General features: G+C 38.6%; 1 protein-coding gene across 1 annotated transcript in view; it reads right to left on the bottom strand.

Annotated features, from left to right (window-relative positions):
* LOC137171049 (pro-neuregulin-3, membrane-bound isoform-like) overlaps nt 1–19,943 on the bottom strand; it is a 30,111-nt gene extending 10,168 nt beyond the window's left edge. The window contains exon 1 of the mRNA XM_067574776.1: nt 18,387–19,943. Coding sequence (XP_067430877.1) covers nt 18,387–19,089 — 703 coding nt within the window. The 5' untranslated portion in view covers nt 19,090–19,943. The remainder of the gene's footprint in view (nt 1–18,386) is intronic.

The following is a 19,943-nucleotide window of genomic DNA, read 5'->3' as shown; positions in this document are numbered from 1 at the left end:
TTTTTGGAGGGAGGGAGTCATTATTGAGATCATCAATAGTGTCTATAATGTGAATTCCTGGATATTAAATGTTCATTGGCAATTTTCTGTAGTGGCCCCAGTAATATTTGTTATTAAAGTGTACTTAAGTAGCATATCACAACATGGTTAAGCAATGTTTGAGTCAAAAAAAGGGTATAAATGTAGTTGCAAAAACAATACTTTCCACTCATATCTCAGGATGTTTGACTTGAAAGAGAACTTATTTTAATTTTAACTAGTTTACATAGGATTAGCATGCTAGGTCTTAGCTAGATGTCTATCTCATAGTGCTGTAGCTAAATTTATGGAAGCAATTCCATCAGTATTGAATTCAATGCCATGTCTCAATACTACAGAGGACTCTTATGCTAATTTTAGTCTCTCCCAAATTGATAATCTTGTTGATAGTGCTGCAGGCTTATTGCGAATAACACTCGACTCCATCGCCCCTTCAACAAGGAAGATTATACAACACGTAATTCAGACCAAGCAATCTGATTGGTCAACTAGACATTTAGAACGTGCCCAAATCAGCATGACAGCACACCTAGCCGTGCAGTCTCTGTTCGTGAAAAAGGCCTCATCACTAAAAATATTACTCCGCCATCCATTAGAACTACAGACCGTGACGTTACGCTAACAGCAACAGTCACTTCTGGATAGACGACTGGTGGTTGATTTGAATTGCAGATATATATAAACTTGGCAAACGTTTTTTTCTGTTTTGATTTGTCTTTCTTTTATGTTTGTGAAACTGGATTGAACTGAACTGATTATGGATTGTGGGGAAAACAAAACGGACCCTTTATCGAGTGGATTGAACTCTGAGACTGGGGCTGGGACGAGTTACACATGCACAAACTCACACACTGTGAAAAATCTGAGCCCTTCACCACTCTTTATCGTTACCCAGCACCCCCATACACAGCAAAACTTAGCTGTTTTCTCTTCAGTTGAGAGTATATCTCAGCTCCCACTCTGGCATCCTCCATCAGCTGTGCTGGTGACATGGCACTACAAGCTTAAAAATGTCTGTGTTTGCAGACGTAGTAGCTAAATCTGTCCATGGAAAAATTATTTTTTTCAGCGGATATTTTAGTTACAACAAGACTGAGCTAGCAAAGCAGGTTTTTGTTTATATGTGTGGTATTTATTCAGTTTGGGAAATCCCACGATCTCTAGAAAGCACTAGCTCAAACTGGCTGGCTGACTCAACAGGGACAAGAAATCATCCCTGTTGCTAGGTCGTTACTAATGGTCAGTCTACTTGCTGGAGTAGTAAACTAGGTTTCATTACATAGGAGAGAGGGGGAGAAGAAAAGAGAGAGAGAGCGAGAGAGAGTGAGAGAGAGCAAGAGAGAGCAAGAGACAGCTCGGATGCTCATGTGCTCGTGGACAACAACCAAACAGAGGGTTAGAGAGATGCAATGATTATCAGAATGTTGACAATAATCTTGTTGGCAGGACAGACATGGTTTTTATTTGGTAAAGCATCCCTTTATAAATTCCAAGTGGGTCATCATTGTTGATTTTGACAGACAGTTCAGTAAGTTTTGTGCTTTTCTTGCTGGATCTATGGACTAACTGCCTGTTACACATCAGATTACACTGTTTTAGGACCAAACTAGCCCTTGATCTACGTGGGACCTGCTTGCTAGCACTACCAATCAGCTGCTAACGTAAACATACACCAGCTTTTTTGCCAGTCAGCTGTTCACCACCTTGCTAGCCTAGCCAAACTAACTGCTAAGCTAAAATGCCTTGCTGGGTTGCAGCAAATTTGAGAAGGCTAACAGGAATATTCAGACCCTGAGGGAAGATATCAAGCGTTTGTCTGCTGAGCTCCACGTGATTTTCTGGGACCCATCAGTGCGATCATGTCCTACCTCAACTCCAATCGTTTGACTCCAATTACCAAAAGTCCCTGGACAGAAGTGGTGGTAAGAGGTGCTAGGAGAGAAAAAACTTGCTGACTCTGTGTGCTCCCGCTGTTGAACCACTTTGCACTGCTTGACAATGAGATAGTTTGTCCTTCTTCCCGGCACATTTACGTAATTTCCTTGGTGTGGCTTTATAGAACACATTAAAACTTCATATGGTCATTTTCGGAATTTCACTGGTTATACGTAAGAGCAGTCATCAGCACAATCTGACCCAATAGGCTCAGTCTTTATATGAAAGAAGAGGGGCCGTCACTACCTTTCAACACAGACTCTCCTTGTCTATTGTAGGCTGTGGACAGGACATGGAAGCTCCTATTGTGTCGAGTGAGCTGTCAATTAAAAGGTCAGAGTGCAACTGTCATTTTCATACCAAGATATCGCTAATGTTTACCTGCTAACTCAAGTTATGATGGATTTTAAAACTTAGGCACATCTGCCAATATTACAGATGGTTTTCCTGTTAACTGGTTATCTTACAGTGAAGTGTGCTAGACCACTGAGTCATGTGGCTTTCAGCATAATTCAAATACCCAAACACACAGCCTATTTCGAGGCAAAAACAACCACATTTTATCTTCTGGGTTTAAAATACCTCTGCTAGATTAACTTGTGACCACTGTTATTGTAATGATAGCAGCCACACAAGCCCAGTTTGTTGCGCCTCTTTAGTTAAACATTTTTTGAAGATTAGAGGTTATAATGTCTGCATCAGTATCAAGAATCTTAGTTTTCCAAAAATATGTTGCATGAGCACCCACTTAAACATAGGAGTTGTATACATAGCATAATTTGTGCCCGCAGGTGGGCTGATGGACTGTTAAGAGGTTAACAACATGTGATCATCTGACATCATCTGAGTTGCTTATTGTAGGTGACCTTAACCTTGACTGGTTATCAAGCAAATCAGACAGACTTAAAGATATTTGTCTTGAATTAAACCTGTGTCAGCTAATATCCAAAGCAACCAGACCAAACATGAAGAATCTTGCAAAATCTACATTAATTGACTTTATTCTAACAAACCCTTATTCTAACAAACAACTATTCTGCCTCTGATGTTCTTGCTGTGGATATCAGTAACCACTGCCCAGTAGTTTCTGTCAGAAACCCTAGAAAAATGGAAACCTTATCAGTATTTATTAAAAAGTGAAACTTCAAATATTTCAACACAGAGAATTTCCTCAATGATATATATCACTCAAATATTGGAAAAACATCTTCTTTTCAAGACCCAGGTTCAGCATTGAATTTTTTTGCAGCACTGCATTATTTTTCACATTTCACATATTTTTAAACATATTTAGCCTTACTACTTACTGACAGTCATGCTCCTCACAAAATATTTAGAAAAAATACAACAGACCTCTGGTTTTCTCCTGAACTTGCTCTAGTTATACATAATAGAAACAAACTTTGGTCCACTGTTTCTGCCACAGACACTGACCGGCAGAAACTTGGACAGCAAAGGAATTGTGTCATCACCTTTATAAGAAAAGCAAAATCTGACTATTACCTATCTGCCTTCTAAAAGTACAACAGTAACAGAATCACATTCTGGAAATTAATAAAATCCTTAAAGAAAACATCCCCCACACTGCTACCACCAGTAATTAATGATGAAACTGAGCCCATTATTAATAAAAATTACATGGTTGAAGCTTCTAATAACCATCTCATTGCATCATGTAACATGTTTGATAACCTGTCCACACAAACTGTCTAAGGCAACACTCCAAAATCACAAGATTATTCCCTTCCTCCTGACTTAATAGCAAATTTTGACTCAGACCTGTCACATACTCAGAAGTATATAACGCACAGATAAATCTAACACAAGAAACACAAGAAAGTGTCCTGGTGAAGAAAGCTTTGACCACCGGCTCCTATGCCTCAGTGCTCCTTTTATTACTGCACATCTTGAACACGTTTTAATTCAACCTTTACTTCAGGCTAAATTAATATGGAAGGCAGCTCAGGTGCTTCCATTGCATAAAGGTGGTGACAGTTGTGACCCGGACAACTACTGGCCTATATCCAAACTGTCCTGTCTGTCCAAACTCCTAGAATCACTGGTCAACTCACAACTACATGGTTTCCTGGAGAACAATAATGTCCTTCAGCCATAACAGTCAGCCTTTAGACCAGTTCACAGTACAATATGCTGCTTTCTGTGGGTTATTCAACATCTTTAGTTGAGCTCAGAGCTAATAATCATGACAACAAATCACAGAGCAGGTTGGCTTTAAAAGTTCATCATACTAACGGTGAACGTGGGAAGACTGGTTTCTGGTACTATGCAACTTACTACTTAGCTTACTACTAAGCTTAGCTTAAAGTCAGAGAAAGTTAAAGGGCCCTGCTTCCTGCTGACTTCTTTTTAGCTCTGAGACTCTACTAAATGTGTTCTTCAAGCTCCATTTGAACTAATGAAAAAGTACCTTACATTAATATATAATTAAACACATTTCAATATGTAAATTAAAGGTGGTGTAACTGCAAAAAATCTGCAGAATTCCACTAGAGTGAGACAGTAATACACTATTTCCACTATGCTCTTAAGCTAGCTATTGCCTTTTAGTGGGACTAGCTAATTGGACTAACATGCAAGACCACCAAAATAAATGTTTCAATTATAGGGAACATGTTGGTAAAGTAGATAAATTTAGCCGAAGCTAAGGCCAGCTATGGCCATCTCACCAGCTAGTTTTAAATGATTTGGCTGGCAATTATCTATATTTTTCTTATGGTTGTTGGGCCTCAATCATGGGGTCAGACAAAGGCAGGCCAACATGTAAACTCTGAAGCCTCCTACTCTGGACTGCGAGGGAAAAGTATGTTGCTTCGTCAGTTAACAACAAGTCAACTTGTGTACAGACTACTGTACGTCTGCCATCGCAAGGTCACGTGACATGAGCTGACCAGATCACATCCGCCATTTTGTCACCCATACAAACACTCATACACACACACAAACATACACATACACTCTTGCTTATATGTTTTGACCATACACAGCTGCTGTTTTGTGTGTTTGTGTTTTATTAGTATTTGTTAATTGTTAATTGAAACATTTGTTGACATTGTTGATTCTTGTGGAGATTAATACTGTTATAGCTTTAAAGAGAAGTCTTTTGTCATTATTGTGCATGTTTATTGTGATAAGTGGCTGATTGAGAGAGTCAGAGCTCAGACTTGCACCTTCACAGTTTACTTGGGGATGCTGATATCCCAGATATTAGCTCTCCTAAGTGAACTAATTGTTAATGAGACTACCCTATTGTTTGGTTATTTGTCCCGGTCTCAGGTGGTGCCCCATATTATTAAGTAATATTAATAATTTCTTGATTTTTTTAATTCATAATTATCTCAGATGATTATTAATTATTACTAATAACCAAATGCACTCCTGCCAGATCCAACATGGTCAACAAATCTCATGTTTGAAGCCAAACCAACAATGAGCTCATCCTACTTAAAAGTATTGTGTGTGTATCCAAAGCCTGATATATCTTATTCCTCTGTGCCATAGACCTCTGTTGTCCAAAAACTATTAAAAACCACATATATGAGTCACACCGTTGAACTAGGTGACATGTTCATCGCTGAACAGTGACATTATGAGCAGTGATAAAATTGCAACTCTCAGGAAAGAAGTTCCTTTTAGACTATCGTCATGGATAAGAATGACCGAATTTTAGTCATGTTGCGTAAGTGAAAAAAAGGCAGTCTTGGTGATTTCTTTGATGTGCTGCTCAAAAGAGAGGCGAGGATCAAACATAACTCAAAGATTCTTGGCTGTCACACTTTGTGAAATCACACAGTTGTCAAGAGTTACTGTCACTTGATCAAATTGGTGTCTGTGTTAAGCAGGGCACAGTTTTATCAAAATCTGGAGGCAGGAAATTCCAATTTTTCACAGCAGCCGAGCAGTAATTTAGTAATTTGAGTATGATCATAAGCTTTTATAGGCACATACAGCTGAGTATCATCTGTGTAGCAATGGAATTAATTCCATGTCTGTGTATAATTTGGCCAAGAGGTTAAATATAAAGCAAAAAAACCAGAGAGCCAAGAACACAGCCTCAGGTCCTCCATATTTAACATCAGAAATTTTAGATGTAATATTATTATAGCAGACACACTGTGTTCTTTCAGATTAGTAAGACTTAATGTTATGATGTTAGAATTTTATTTAGCAGATGCTTTTATCCAAAGCAATGTACATATGAAAGTCAATACCTTATAATCAATACTTTAATACCTTATACAAACAAACTCTAAAAACTCTGAACAAAAAGCCAATGCATTTCCATCACTGTAGGGTACTGGAGAAATACAATTTACTGAGCTTTGAGAATTTTAGATTATTCTCAAATTTGTGCCTAGTAAATTTTAAATGGTTTGGCCCCTCCTACACTACGTCACTTCGTGTATACTCTCTCAGTAAGTTCTATTACGTCCTCCAGAATATCCTCTATACAAGATTGTACCATACTATTTTGTCACACTGCATTTAGGCAGTCAGCTTTCTCTGTGAAAGCCACAACTCAGTGGAATGCCCTACCTGATCATGTGAAGAGCTGCAGTTCCATCAGTACATTCAAAACCAAATCAAAAAAATCTGTTAAAACTACTCAGCTCTGTAACCACTGACTATAAATTTCATCTCATGGTCTTCTCATGAACGCAAATAATCTTGCTTTTAATTTGACAAGCTTACATTATTAATTTCTAGTTGACATTGTGGGTGCGTGTGATGTGCTATTGCATGTAGCTTTGTATTTTGTATTATGTGTCCTGTGTGTTTTTTGCTTTGCACTGTTTGTTATTGTGCTGTTATTTGTTTTAATTGTGACCTGCCAAAGGGACTGCAGATAAATATTAGCTATTAGCTAACTCTGATCTAGTACATCAAATAGTAACATTTATGTTTAACACTGTACATGGTCCCAATAAATACATAAATAAAATAAATACATCACAAGCAAGGATCAAGTCAGGAGAGAACAATGTAAGTGTCATAAAGCTAAGTTCATGTCCGATAGGATGTAGGTGCCAATAGGCAATGCACAGAGGCAATTGTATTTGTATTTGTATTTGAAAAGTGGAAATCAGCGTAACAATCCTGTTTTTCTTTTCATTATACTTATAATTTTAGGATTTTAAAGTGTTCTTCAATCAACTATTTTGCAAAGTAGGGTTCCTAGACCAGGTCTCAAACCCCGATCTCCCAGACCACAGACGCCTACGCTGACCACTCAGCCAAAGCTCAGCTCCACTAGACACACAGACCTGCAGCCATTAACACATTCATGACACAAAGACAGACAAAGTGGAGCAGAGAAGAAAGACAGAGAAAACAATGTAACCTTGCTACACTACGAGTCCAGACCTGACAATTTTTTCTTCCCGAAAACAAATAATTCTTAAAATATTTGTACAAAATAAATATTCATAAAAACCCACTATTTGTTCTTTTCCAAATACCATATCTGGATTCAACTCCATTTTGAGTCCCCCAGCGCCAAGATCAAAAGCTATATTATAGCAATCGGTTCATGTAAGCCAACCGGGCCATTCCCCAGAGACAGAAAGCAAGGAAACAGATGTTTCTCCATCACATATTACACCACCACTACCAAGGCAGGTATCCAACTCCTAAGAACATGGCTGTGTTATTAACCCACCCTGGATTTATTGTGAGCCTTGCTGGCTGTTTGCAGACCAAAGTTTGCACCTTTCTACAATGATGTCTACAGTGCGGGTCAAAGGAATTCAAGACTGGCAATATTTGTCAGAAAGGACTGACTCACATGAGTAGTGTTGTTAATGACTTTGCTGAGCACAAGGCCCATAGGATGATCTTCTAATGGGTAGGTACAGGTTTCTCTTTGATATGAAGTGGGATCAGGGATTTAAGGGTATGCAATGTAATTGTTATTGGTGCTTCAGCTGCTGTCCGTGGTGCTGATCGAAGGCTGGTTTGCAGGATGGGAGTATCATAAGTTGGAATAAACTGAGTCTGTTACCCTGGACAAAGCAATTCATCGCTGATGGAGATGGATTCAGAATAAGAGCCTCAAATGAGTTGACTGACTCACTGGTGTGGACATGCTTGGGTTGTCACAGAGTACTAGTTTTCTGATTTAACTAATGTTGGAGCCTATTCTAGCATCTGTTGGGCAAGAGGCTAGGTATTTCCTGAACAGGTCTCCATTTTATCACAGGGCTGACATGCATATAAAAAGACAACCATTCACTCATACTAGCAAATTAGAGTCTTCTAAAATCTGAGATGATTTCAACAACATCCTACACTTATTCATGTCTATGATAAATCAGTATTGAAGAACAAGAGCAATACTGACAACATCAACAACATGTTTCCCTCTTTTCATGTTCAGTTAAATGTACTCACTTTCATGACTGTAGATATACCAAATGATTAGACAATATCTGTTCTTAAAAAAAATAAGGAAATAAGCCTCCAGGGGTGAATGATACAGTGAGTACTATACTGCCAATATGTTCTGTATGCATTATCTCAGCATTACACATTTCAACTGTGCAACAAGAAGCTACCTCGAATTACTGTTCTAGATAAAAGAATGAATGACAAGAAAAGAGATTATGTAGCTTAGATGCATTGATCAAGGTGCAAGATATATGCAGCACAAAAAAGGCTGCATCAGAGCCTGCACTTGCTCATGTCTTTATTGAACATGGACTCTTAATACCATTGTTTCAATTGACTGACCTTCAATAAATAAATAGAGATGTACATGGAGTTTGATGTGCAGCCTATACACAAAATTAATTGCCTTTAATTGTCAAAAAATCAACTTGCTATCAAAGCCATTAATATTAGTGCATTACTCTGGAAATATTAATCAGTAATCAGTGCATGCATTAGAAACAAAAACCAAGCAGTAACATCCATAAATCAGCAAACTAATATGAACAGTGAATTTTGTTATTTGGCACCAGTTTAGGACAAGTGTCTGCAGTACAGTGAGGTGTGTCAGAGGTGCCACAGTTACCAAGCTGAGGTGTTTCAGTTGCTCAAAGCAGTTCAGCAATTTTTGTCCTGATCATGCCCAATGGAGTGCAGAGAAGAATGCAGATATCCCTGCTTAGTTTTTGTCAGTGGATCAGAAACATTAAACCAGTGAGCAGTGACACCATGCTGGAGGAGCAAAAAGGCTGTTTCATTTCTCTCCTGTTCAGGTTCTTTGGGCAGAGCTGGGGTTGTATTTGCAAAGTAATCAGTGTGCTGCAGTGGATGGTGTTTCTGTCAAGGACAAACTATGATGCATTGCATCAGCAGAAATCTCTGCCTGCATGATTATCTGGAATCACTGAAGTCACATCTGTCAAGGTGAATATTTGTATAAAATAATCTAACTGAATCAAAAATGTTAACAGTAAAAATCAGACACTTAAACAAAACATTTGGTAAGTGGTCCCTGATACAAAATTGTGACAGATGTTACATGACAGCCGGTCCACTGAAGGGGTTTCACCAACTAGTGAACTATTAAAACCACTACACAACATTGTGGACAATAATTGACTAGTTGTGGATATTATGACTTTGCCAACATCACCAGATTTACACAGTGTTTCGACAAAATTCATTTTGGAGTGGCAATACAGAAATCCCTTGTGCTTATTATTACTTTTTTCATTCAAATCTGACAGCAGTCGTCTTCTCATTGATATGCCATTGACATCAGAGGGTACATAGTTTTCTGTTCTGCTCCTTTCATTTAGTGGTAAGCTGATGTTGATGCGTAGTGATAATGTTACTAGGTTATCACCTCCTGCATGTGTTTCACAATACACACATTTTAACAGGAAGGTAGTCACAAGCCTTTAGTGAGAAACAGAGAGAGAGAGAGAGAGAGGTAACTTCCCATTCATTCTCTATCTCATTTGTGGAAAAAAAAGAGCAAGCGCTGCATCCAACCAGATGTTGTTCTTCGCTGAACAGAACAACATCAGCGCACACTGTAAACAATCCCACTGTTTACAGTGTGCGCTGGTGTGACACAGACCAGGGCGGAATATCTAAACACATATATATACTTACATACAGTACTGTGCAAAAGTTTTAGGCACTAAAAGTAAAGTGAGAATGCTTACAAAAATATTGCTATATAATTTATCAATTAACTTCTCACAAAGTTGAGTAAACAGCAGAAACCTAAGTGAAATCAATATTTGCTGTGAGCAGCTTTGCCTTTAAAACAGCACCAGTTCTCCTCGGTTCACTTTAACACAGTTTTTCATGGTAACTTGCAGGTAGGTTGTTGTAACCATCCTGGAGAAAGAATGTTCTTCTGTGGATTTATTATTTAGGCCATCTCAGGTGCTTCTTCATGTAATCCCAGATTGACTCCATGATGTTGAGATCAGGGCTCTGTGGGGGCCATACCATACAGTCTGTTGCAGATTGTATGGTATGAAGACTCATCATTCTTCTTGTAGCTGAAAATAGTTCTTTATGACTCTAGCTGTATGTTTGGGGTCATTGTCATGTCATGAATAAATTTGGTACCGATCAGACACCTCCCTGATGGTATTGCATAATGGAGAATCTAAACATCTAGGGTGCCTAAAACTTTCGCACAGTACTGTATATATACATATGCTGTTCTCAGATTTTTAATTCCCAAATATCCATATTGACCAAAAAGATCAGTTGGGCTTTACTATATACTGTATTTACTGATACTATTAAGTTTATTTTATATACTAATGTTCACAGTGCAGTATTTAGCACACAGGAAATTAATGTGTTGTATGGTTTTATAGTACAATGTACCAGGCATGCACCAAACAATGTCCATCAAGTGGCAGCTTTCCAGCACTACTGCCAATTTTTAATTTGTTTAACTTCCCAAATGTGACTAAAAATATTTTTCCAATTATTAATTTTGGTACTTTTTTCCAAGCTATGACTTGAGGTGACCATACATTTTTTCATTTTTTATTTTATTGTAATTTGTTCTTATGCAAAGCACTGTGGGACGACAATCATCAATCAATATTCATAAAATAACTGATTTTCTAGGGCCTTCAAATATAAAACCTCTACTAACATCAAATCCTACTATTGACATTCTGATAGACAGCACTTGGTCACACAATATTAAAAGTCTCCTTTTAGCACTTACATCATTCATTTTGCAATCTGTGTGATTCACTGCTTCATCACTCAAACTAGAGGTCCTTCATCTAAGTAGGACAAGTGAGGAGAACCTCATTAATGTGACAAATCCAGTCTAGAGAACTTCCAGCATTTGTTACCCAACTCCTTCAAAAGGTGAGTTTATACTTAGAGGGTAGTACTGTCAGCAGAATGAGAGGGGACATAATGCCTTACTGACTTGAAGATAATGATTTCACACACCCTAAAAATTGATCTTCCACTGCATCAACTCAATTAAAAATCAATTTTAAGAAATATTAGCAAATCAAATTTCCTGTTCATTGGCCGAATTGGCCGGTCAGATAAATATGTAACTCTGAATTCCAGTGGAAAGGGAAAAATCCCTAAAGTCTGCAGTTCAAAAGTGATGAATGCAACAGTAAGTGAAACTAAAAAGGGAAAGCCTAGGTCAGCTCAAGAAAAATTGCACATCCACTGCAGTCTAGCAATCATAGGATATAGCCTAATTCTATAAATGATAGTGTTACATGTTGAAGACCAAAACAGTTTGGTAACCTGTTATTGAGAAAGGAAGGAGATTCTGACGATTTCAAGTTATTATATACACTCAGTAGCCAGGTAGAGTCCACCTACCTAAAACTTACACAGTCTAACACAACTGCCCTGTTGAAACCTTAAAACTGTCCAATTTCCATATTCAAACTGCGTGAAAATATTATGCATTTGGATTGTAAAAACATATTTTGGAAACAGTTCTGAAAATTTAGCAGGGTATATATTTTTTTCTCTTTTGACAGAAAGCTAGCAGTGCTATAGGCTAAACATATAATGAACATACAATATAATGGACACACAGAGATAGTATTGATCTCGGTCTTCTTATCTGACTGCAGGTTTGATGCCAAAGTAACACACTCCCTAAATTATTTGTGATCTTGTTTCATTAATAAGATTTGAGTCAGAGTATTGTCGTAATATTTAGGCAAGTTTAAGTCTTCTTGGTTTCGATACATGTCCTGTTAACACAAATTGGCTAAAGTAGCTAACGTTAGTCCAAGTGTGTACCGCTCGTGTATCCAGAGTGTGAAAGACACCCCCCCGCACTCCTTATTTGGAATGTCCTAGCTCCAAATGGAAATGATCGTGCTGACTGTTAGCAGGAACTCTGGAGCTTCAAAGGCTGCATTTGAAGACCAAATGCATCTTTTCCCAAATTTGAAAGATGCAACAGATGGATCCATCACAGCTCAACCAAAAGCAGCAATGGCAGAGATTTTGAGCCAGCCTAGGCTGCTATAATTTTCAAATGTAGGACTGTTAATATGTCGCTTTATTAAGTTTTAATATTTTTTTCAGTCAAGAAAGTAACTATGTAGATTCCCAATATGTGGTCAGTTTATCCAAATAACGCCTGTTTGCAAATCTGCTCTGATGTTCTCGGAGATGTGTGGAGCCACTGGCTAGGTGAGACATTGAAAACATTAGTTTGTCTGAATGTAAAGTGAAGCTTCATGTTTTTACTGGACAGAACAAAAGCACTGCCTTTGGGGCTCTATATGTACAGATATCACTACATTTCAATAAACATAAATGTATTAAATTGAACAGATTAGTCCATATTATTTATTTTATTTTATTTTATTAAGCTACATAATAGTTTGAATTTTTGTTATAGCTACATTACAGACTGAATAACATAATGTACTGCATCTTTCTTTCAATGAGGTCATGTTTTGTGAGAAAAAAGTGTTGTAGTGTGGAGCTTTACAGTACAGTCATGTAGTTGTGTTGAAGCTGAGCTGGTGCTGTCAGCAAGTGCGCTGCTGCAGAGAGAGGCAGAGGAGAGGAGAAGAGAGAGAGAATGGACAGGCTCTTCTCTCTACTTGAAAGATTAGTTGAAAAATAAAACATATTGAATGAATTAAAATAGAGAAACTGTACATTGTTTGCAACAGTCTTTACAACAATTTATAACATAAATAAATTACATAAGAGGTGGAATAATAGGGTGTCTGCAGGTCTTTAAAAAATATTACATTCAGTTTTATAAATGTTAGGCCTTAGAAATTGTATTTATGTATGTGTGTTGCTGGACCTGGATGGGCTGCCATAATAATAAAATTTAAATTTCTGGCTCCATTTCTACTAGCTGTGTCCTGATTGTCAGCTTCAGCTGTCAAGGTTGCTAGGTGACATGAGCAGTGTTTTGTGAAGCAAGGGTAAGGGCGGGAGCAGCTAATGACGCAAATAGGAAATCTTCTGTAGACCAGACCGTTTCATTTAACAACACTTGGTTCAGCCTCTAAAGTCTACAAAGGACAAGCCTTTGTAGACCACGTCCTTCGAACAGTGCAGCCTCTGAAGTGAGACACAGCTTGGGTTTCAAACCAGCTCCAATGCAAACCAACAGGTGACATCACAGTCATTGTGGTCACAATCATTAAATTGGAAATTATTGCTCCGATAATATGATTTGAAAATTTATAGTAGCTTTAATGTATGCCGTGTGGGTGTTGACTGACAACTGTGACTGACAGTTGTCTCATCTACTGCTCTCCCTGGCTCCAGGACTTGCATTGAATTGGACTATTGTTGCAATATTTCACTAAGTTTAATGTTACTTGATTACAATACCTGCCCTATTAGCATAATATAGCTAAAAAAAACTAATGTTACCCAAGTATGCACCACTCAGCGTTCCCAGTAAGCTAGCTAGTTAGCTTCAGTCAACCGTAAACTGCAATTCTGGGCTTCAAACTAGCTCCTATGGCAAGCCATTTTAACATTTAATAACTAGATTGGACTTGCATTGCAGATATCCGTAATTCAATTCTCCCTAGTCAAAATGAACATTTCAGATATCCACAATGACATTCTTCCTGGGACAAATTACATCACTTTTGCCATTCATGTGTATTGAGCTTTCAGTTTCAGATATCCACAATTACATTTTTGATATCCAGAATGAACAGAATTATTTCTTACTAGACAAAACTCCCATTTCAGATATCTACAGTCCAATTGTTACTAGTCATCATTTTAATTTCAGGTATCCAAATTGAAAAACCATTCCAGATATTCATAATGTAGTTTTGAATATCCAAAAACACATTTTGACTGGTAAAAATGTCATTTTTGATACGTATAACTGCAATTTTACAAGGAAAAATACAATTGTGGACATCTGTATAAATATAGTAGATATCCATAATTGTGATTTTTTTCTATCCAGAATGCAGTTTTAGATATCTGAAATTGTGATTGACATAGAATCAACATAGGGTTGCAAGTTGGGTGGTGTTTGGTTTTGGCTCGCCCATTTTCAAATGGCAGCCTGGTCAAAAACTTTAATATATTACAGCAAAACAGTACACTAAAACATGTTTCTGAAAACATTTGAGGTGAGAAAAAGGCAATGCAGTAAGTGAATCTTGATTATATTTGATCAGCACTGGCTATTCTGGATATCAAAAATGCAATTGTGAATATCTGAAAATGAAAGTCCAATACACATGAATGGCAAAAGTGACGTCATTTGAAATAACAATTGTGGATAGGAAGAATGTCATTGTGGATATCTGAAATGTTTTTTTGACTAGGAGGAATTGAATTACAGATATCTGCAATACATATCAAGTCAAGCTAATAAATGATAGAACAGCCACTTATACTTTTTAAGGATTTAAAGATATCTTGAATAAATTTAATTTTGACTAGGAGAAATAAAGCTTTAGATGTCCTGAAATACAATTTCAACTATTAAGAATGTCATTGCAGATACAGATGGGTGACAAATTAAAGGAAAAATCAACATAAAGGGTCTCAGTAAGGTGTTAGGCCACCACGTGCCACCAGAACAAGTCTCTGAATTCTTCTGGAGGGATGACAGCATTCTTCCAAAAGATATTCCCTCATTTGGTGTTTTTATGATGGTGGTAGAGACTGCTGTGTAACACGTCAGTCCAAAATCTCCCATAGGTGTTCAATAGGGTTGAGATCTGGTGACTGCAAAGGCCATAGCATATGATTAACATCATTTTCATACTCATCCAACCATTCAGTGACCCCTCGTGCCCTATGGATGGGGACACTGTCATCCTGGAAGGGACCACTGCTATCAGGAAGAAATGCTTCATCATAGGATAAAGGTGATCACTTAGAACAACTTTGTATTGATTTGCAGTGACCTTTCCCTCTAAGGGGAAAAGTGGATCCAAACCATGTCAGCAAAATGCCCCCCACAGCATAACAGAACCACCAGATCCCCTCACTGTACGGGTCAAGCATTCAGGCCTGTACCGTTTTTTTTGTTTGTTTGTTTTTTTTAATTTGTCACCCATCTGTATCTCTTATTGCCATTCTGACCTGTCTAGTTGTTAAATGTTAAAACAGCCACTTATATGTTTTATGGATTTTTTGATATCTTATATTTATTTTTGACAGGCAGGCTACAAACAAAGTTGTAGATATTTTGAAATACAATTTCTAATAGTACGAATGTTATTTTGGAAATCTTAAATTACCATTCTGACTAGTGAGAATACAGTTTTGAGTAGGAGAAATGCTATCTAAACTGTAATTACAGATGGGAGTGTGGTTCAATTAAATGTTAAAACAGCTTGCCATAAGCCATAAGACATCACACCTTGCTACGTCCATCTTTATGTGCAATCTATGATCACAATCAAACAGTTAGCAATTGCTCTTTTTTTAAACATAACCACACTCTTTTGAACAGTCGGGCTGTTGTGGAAACAGCTTTAATGTAATACTGATAATATATATTCTATATATATAATAATATATGTTCCATAATTGTAATACTGTAGATTAGGAAAACTACCTGTGGAAACAGGAATAACAGAAATAACAGAAATAACAGCACCAACAGCGGTGGTCTATATTTATTCATAAAATAAAAATATTACATGTGTGCAGAATCAGACTCATGAATCATGAAAACATTTTTATATCAAAAATATAGCATACAGCAGCACAGTTGCAATGTCTCCTATAATGTCCACCGGAGCCTGAAAAAAGTATCAGGCTTTCACAAACTAGTGTTTTTTATTGCTCCTTCACGTCGGTTCTCTTCTTTCAGCAATGAACAGATTTTAGTTGTCTATTTGTGTTATTTCTCTCAGTTGTAATCTGTGACAGCCAGACGCAGGTATAGATCTATAATCAGTATTGAAGCAGCAGTTGTCAGATGTCAGGTGTTTTGCTTTTAAACTTTTACCTAATAATTTCTACATATTGATAGCTGACTACTAATGAAATGGAGAAGGAGGTTGTGCTTCAACAATGGGATTCTTAGTGGAGTGCTAAACCCAAAATCCAGTAGGCATGTTCCAAAAATATTAAAAAATGGTAGCACATCTCAATTTTCTAGTCAGAGAGGACAAAATATTAACATTTCACTTGTTTATTTGGCTCACATCACATTAGAAAAATGCTTACGTGTTTCAGCACAGAGCCTTCTTCAGAGAGTTTTAAGTATATAGGTTCAATTCAGTCATATATACAAGGGCAGAGTTAGTACACAGCTGGGAGTTGGACCCAATTATTTGGGAATCACCCTTCTCATCCCATGGTTCTAGACACAGGGACCAATCTCAAGTATACAATGAAATCTTATTTAAATCTTATTACATACAAAATGAAACTTCACAAAACACTGCTACTAACCATCGATTCCCCACTAAGAACATACACTAGATGGCAATAAAGGGACATAGAGATTACAAACAGTTTTAACCTAAAAAAAAACATGCTGACAAGCTACTACTGACTACTACTATTTGAAAGTTGAAATGCTGTGTGTCACGAGTAGTCGTCATCTCCTCAAAATGATGCAGGAGTGAGCGAGTATATGTTTGGTGAATTAAATTCCTCACTCCTCACGTCTGTCTCTTGGATCCCCACTGGGAGGAGCTAAAACGCAAGGAATCAACTATCATGGTTGTTAGGGACATAAGTGTCATTTTGTAGAAATAAACAATTTAAAAATGGTTGACTTTGAATGTCAAGAGCAGGAAAAAAAGTTGTTGCACACTCTGGCTCCATATGCATTTCTTTTTTTATGACATTTCATGCCTCAGGCCTTCTTCCAGATCAACAATGGCATTGCATGTTAAAACATGTCATAAAGCATCATCAGGGATTTTGTAGAATCGTCCCATATCACAATCTTTCTGGCAACAGAGTTTGTTGGTCTGTAGAGAAAATACATAGCCATGTGCTTTCCCCCTGGCACATAGTGTCACCAAACCCTTTTTTATACCTTCTAGCAAAGAGCTTCTCAAGGGTGTAACAATGTGGAAAGTTCAAGGTCTTGTATGCCCTAAACAAAGTGCTTTTCAGATTGTCTACAGTGTCTGAAACCCCCCTTCCAATGGCAGAATTGGGGGGTTGGGGGAGGGGCATCCACCTGACCATCACCACCGCCTTAGATCAGCTAGACAAAATGTACAAAGTAAGAAATCACACAGTGATGTGACTACAGCAGAAATCATGATGGCAAGGCACTAGCAGACAGACAGTATTAGCGTGTTGTTTTTCCCTGCAGCAGTGGGATGGAGAGGGCATCAATTAGCCTCCAGCAGGCTCTGACCTTGAAATGGAGCACAGGCAGTGAACAGGAAGTCTCCCTGTACCACAGCCTGGAGTTACAGTTTTGTCATGAATCATTTATTGATTTTCACTTTTCAATATGATGATGATCATATATGATGAATCAAACTTTTTCTACCATCTATGATATTCAAAAATAAAATCCAAAATCATTGTGGTATAATTTAAGGGATCATTAATACTTCAGGAATAAGGAATGAATGCTAGTAATTATACATTCACTCACTGTGGAGATAAAGTAGGTTGGAATAGAACACACCTATCTGTGTAGCAATATTTCAGAGGCTTAGTCACGGCCTCTATGCTACTCTCTGCAAGTCACAACGTGTCTGCTCTCAGACAAAGTCCTGAAAACAGACACTTCCTGGCACAGCTGACAGAACACAGCATTTACTAAATCAAAGAAACAAGAAAGAAACATTCGAATCCTTTTAGTTTGTCTTTATGACAATGAAAATCACAGTTTAAGGTGTAGCAGGACTCCAGCTAGTACTCCCTGCTGATTATTATATTCTATGTCATGATGTTAGAGGCCATTTTTTGGAAAAAGGACATCCTGTCTAAAAAGAAAACTCAATCCCAGTGCTTTCAGTGAACAAATGTTGGGTACTTACAGATTGTTGGGATAAAGATGTTGTTAAGTTCCTGGGTTGTCTGAGGATGCGGGGACTGCTTTGGGATGATGGGATGTTCAGCATTGAATTTCAGTGTAACAGAGGGATCAGACTGAGTCACTCGTGGAGACTGAGACACGTACCCTCGTGTGGATGTCTCCTCCATTAAAACCTCAGGATGTCCTGGGGTTATGGTGATGGCGGTGGTCAAGGAGACAGTAGACGGAGATGAATGAGGAATTGACATAGTTAGTCCCAGCGTGGGGTCAACTGATATGATAATTGGGTCCTGTCCGATGCGTTTAGGATCTAAGTGAGTGGGTGGTTCATACTCAAAGATCTTATCCACAAAGACCCATTTGAGGCCAGCTGTGCAGAGGGCTAAGCTAAGCAGACAGGCCAGGATGGGCAGAATGCAGATTTTCTCAGAGTGCAGGCAATTGTTAATCTGTTCCATCTCTATGCACACACAGCAGGTTCCTGGCAAGGCCACAATTCCCAAAGCCCCTGAGTGCTCCCCATCACCACCGCCACCTCCCTCTGCAGTTCTATCTGTGCCCTCCTCCCCACTCTCTCCAGCTGCCTCTGTCTCCTCCGGTTTCTCCTCGGGGACTTGTCCAGTATCAACAGTAAATCCAGTGGGGGAGGCCGATCCAGGAGGAGGAGCTGGCCCTGCAGAGAAGTCCTCCATTCCCTCAGTCATCCTTTCCACGTGTTGGATCAACTATTAAGTCAGAGCATCACACAGTGGCTGTCTGCCACCAGTCTCCTCAAGTATGTTTTCCATCATGAGGCTGCAGAGTGAGAGCTGGGATTTCAGAGGGAGCTAAAAATGCTCTTCAGAGTGAGTCTAACCTCGTTAACTGTCCAGGGGGTATGTAGACAGCCTTCTGCGCACGAGGGGAAAGGAGATCCTTACTCATGCTTTCTCAAAGAAACACACTCATGAGTCTAAAAATAGAATCATCAAATTTGCTGCAGGCAAAAGCAGAAACAGATTGCTTAGAGTCCTTAAATGTTCTGCATGGTCTATCAGTGAGTGTTGGAATAGCAGCTCACTCACCTGAGCACTTGGACTGATGAGGCGGTGTTGATGTGATGGGCCGACTGCAGCTGTAATAGCTGTATTGCAGAGGACAGGACGGCCAAGCACTGCAGTGGCAGGAGGGACATGCTGTCTTGTCTGTGGAGCTCCAACCAGCTGAAAGGCTGAATCATCAGGGAGCGGCAGGTGTCCTTCCCCTCAGCACAGCCAAAGAAACAGATGAGTAAGGGGAAAGAGAGAGAAAGAGAATCATAGCGAGAGGGAGGGGGTTTGCAGCAGCACAGAAGGGCAGAGAGACGGGATACTCCCCTTTTTCTTCTCTCACCCCTCCTCTCTCAGTCTTTCCTCTCCAAGTGGTAAGCAGGGCAGCCTCTGGCCTCCTCCCTCTCTGCTTCTCTTCCTGTCTGGTAGTGTGTCCGTGCTCTCTTTGCAGGCTGTTCCCAATCCCAGCACAAAGCATCCAGCTAAGCAAGTTCCCTACTTAATCCAATTAGAGTTCATGTCAGCGAATC

Source organism: Thunnus thynnus, chromosome 19, assembly GCF_963924715.1.
Source record: "Thunnus thynnus chromosome 19, fThuThy2.1, whole genome shotgun sequence".
In the NCBI taxonomy this organism is placed as follows: Eukaryota; Metazoa; Chordata; class Actinopteri; order Scombriformes; family Scombridae; genus Thunnus; species Thunnus thynnus.
The sequence above is the reverse complement of the archived record's forward strand: the minus strand, read 5'-3'. Positions and strand labels throughout refer to the sequence as shown.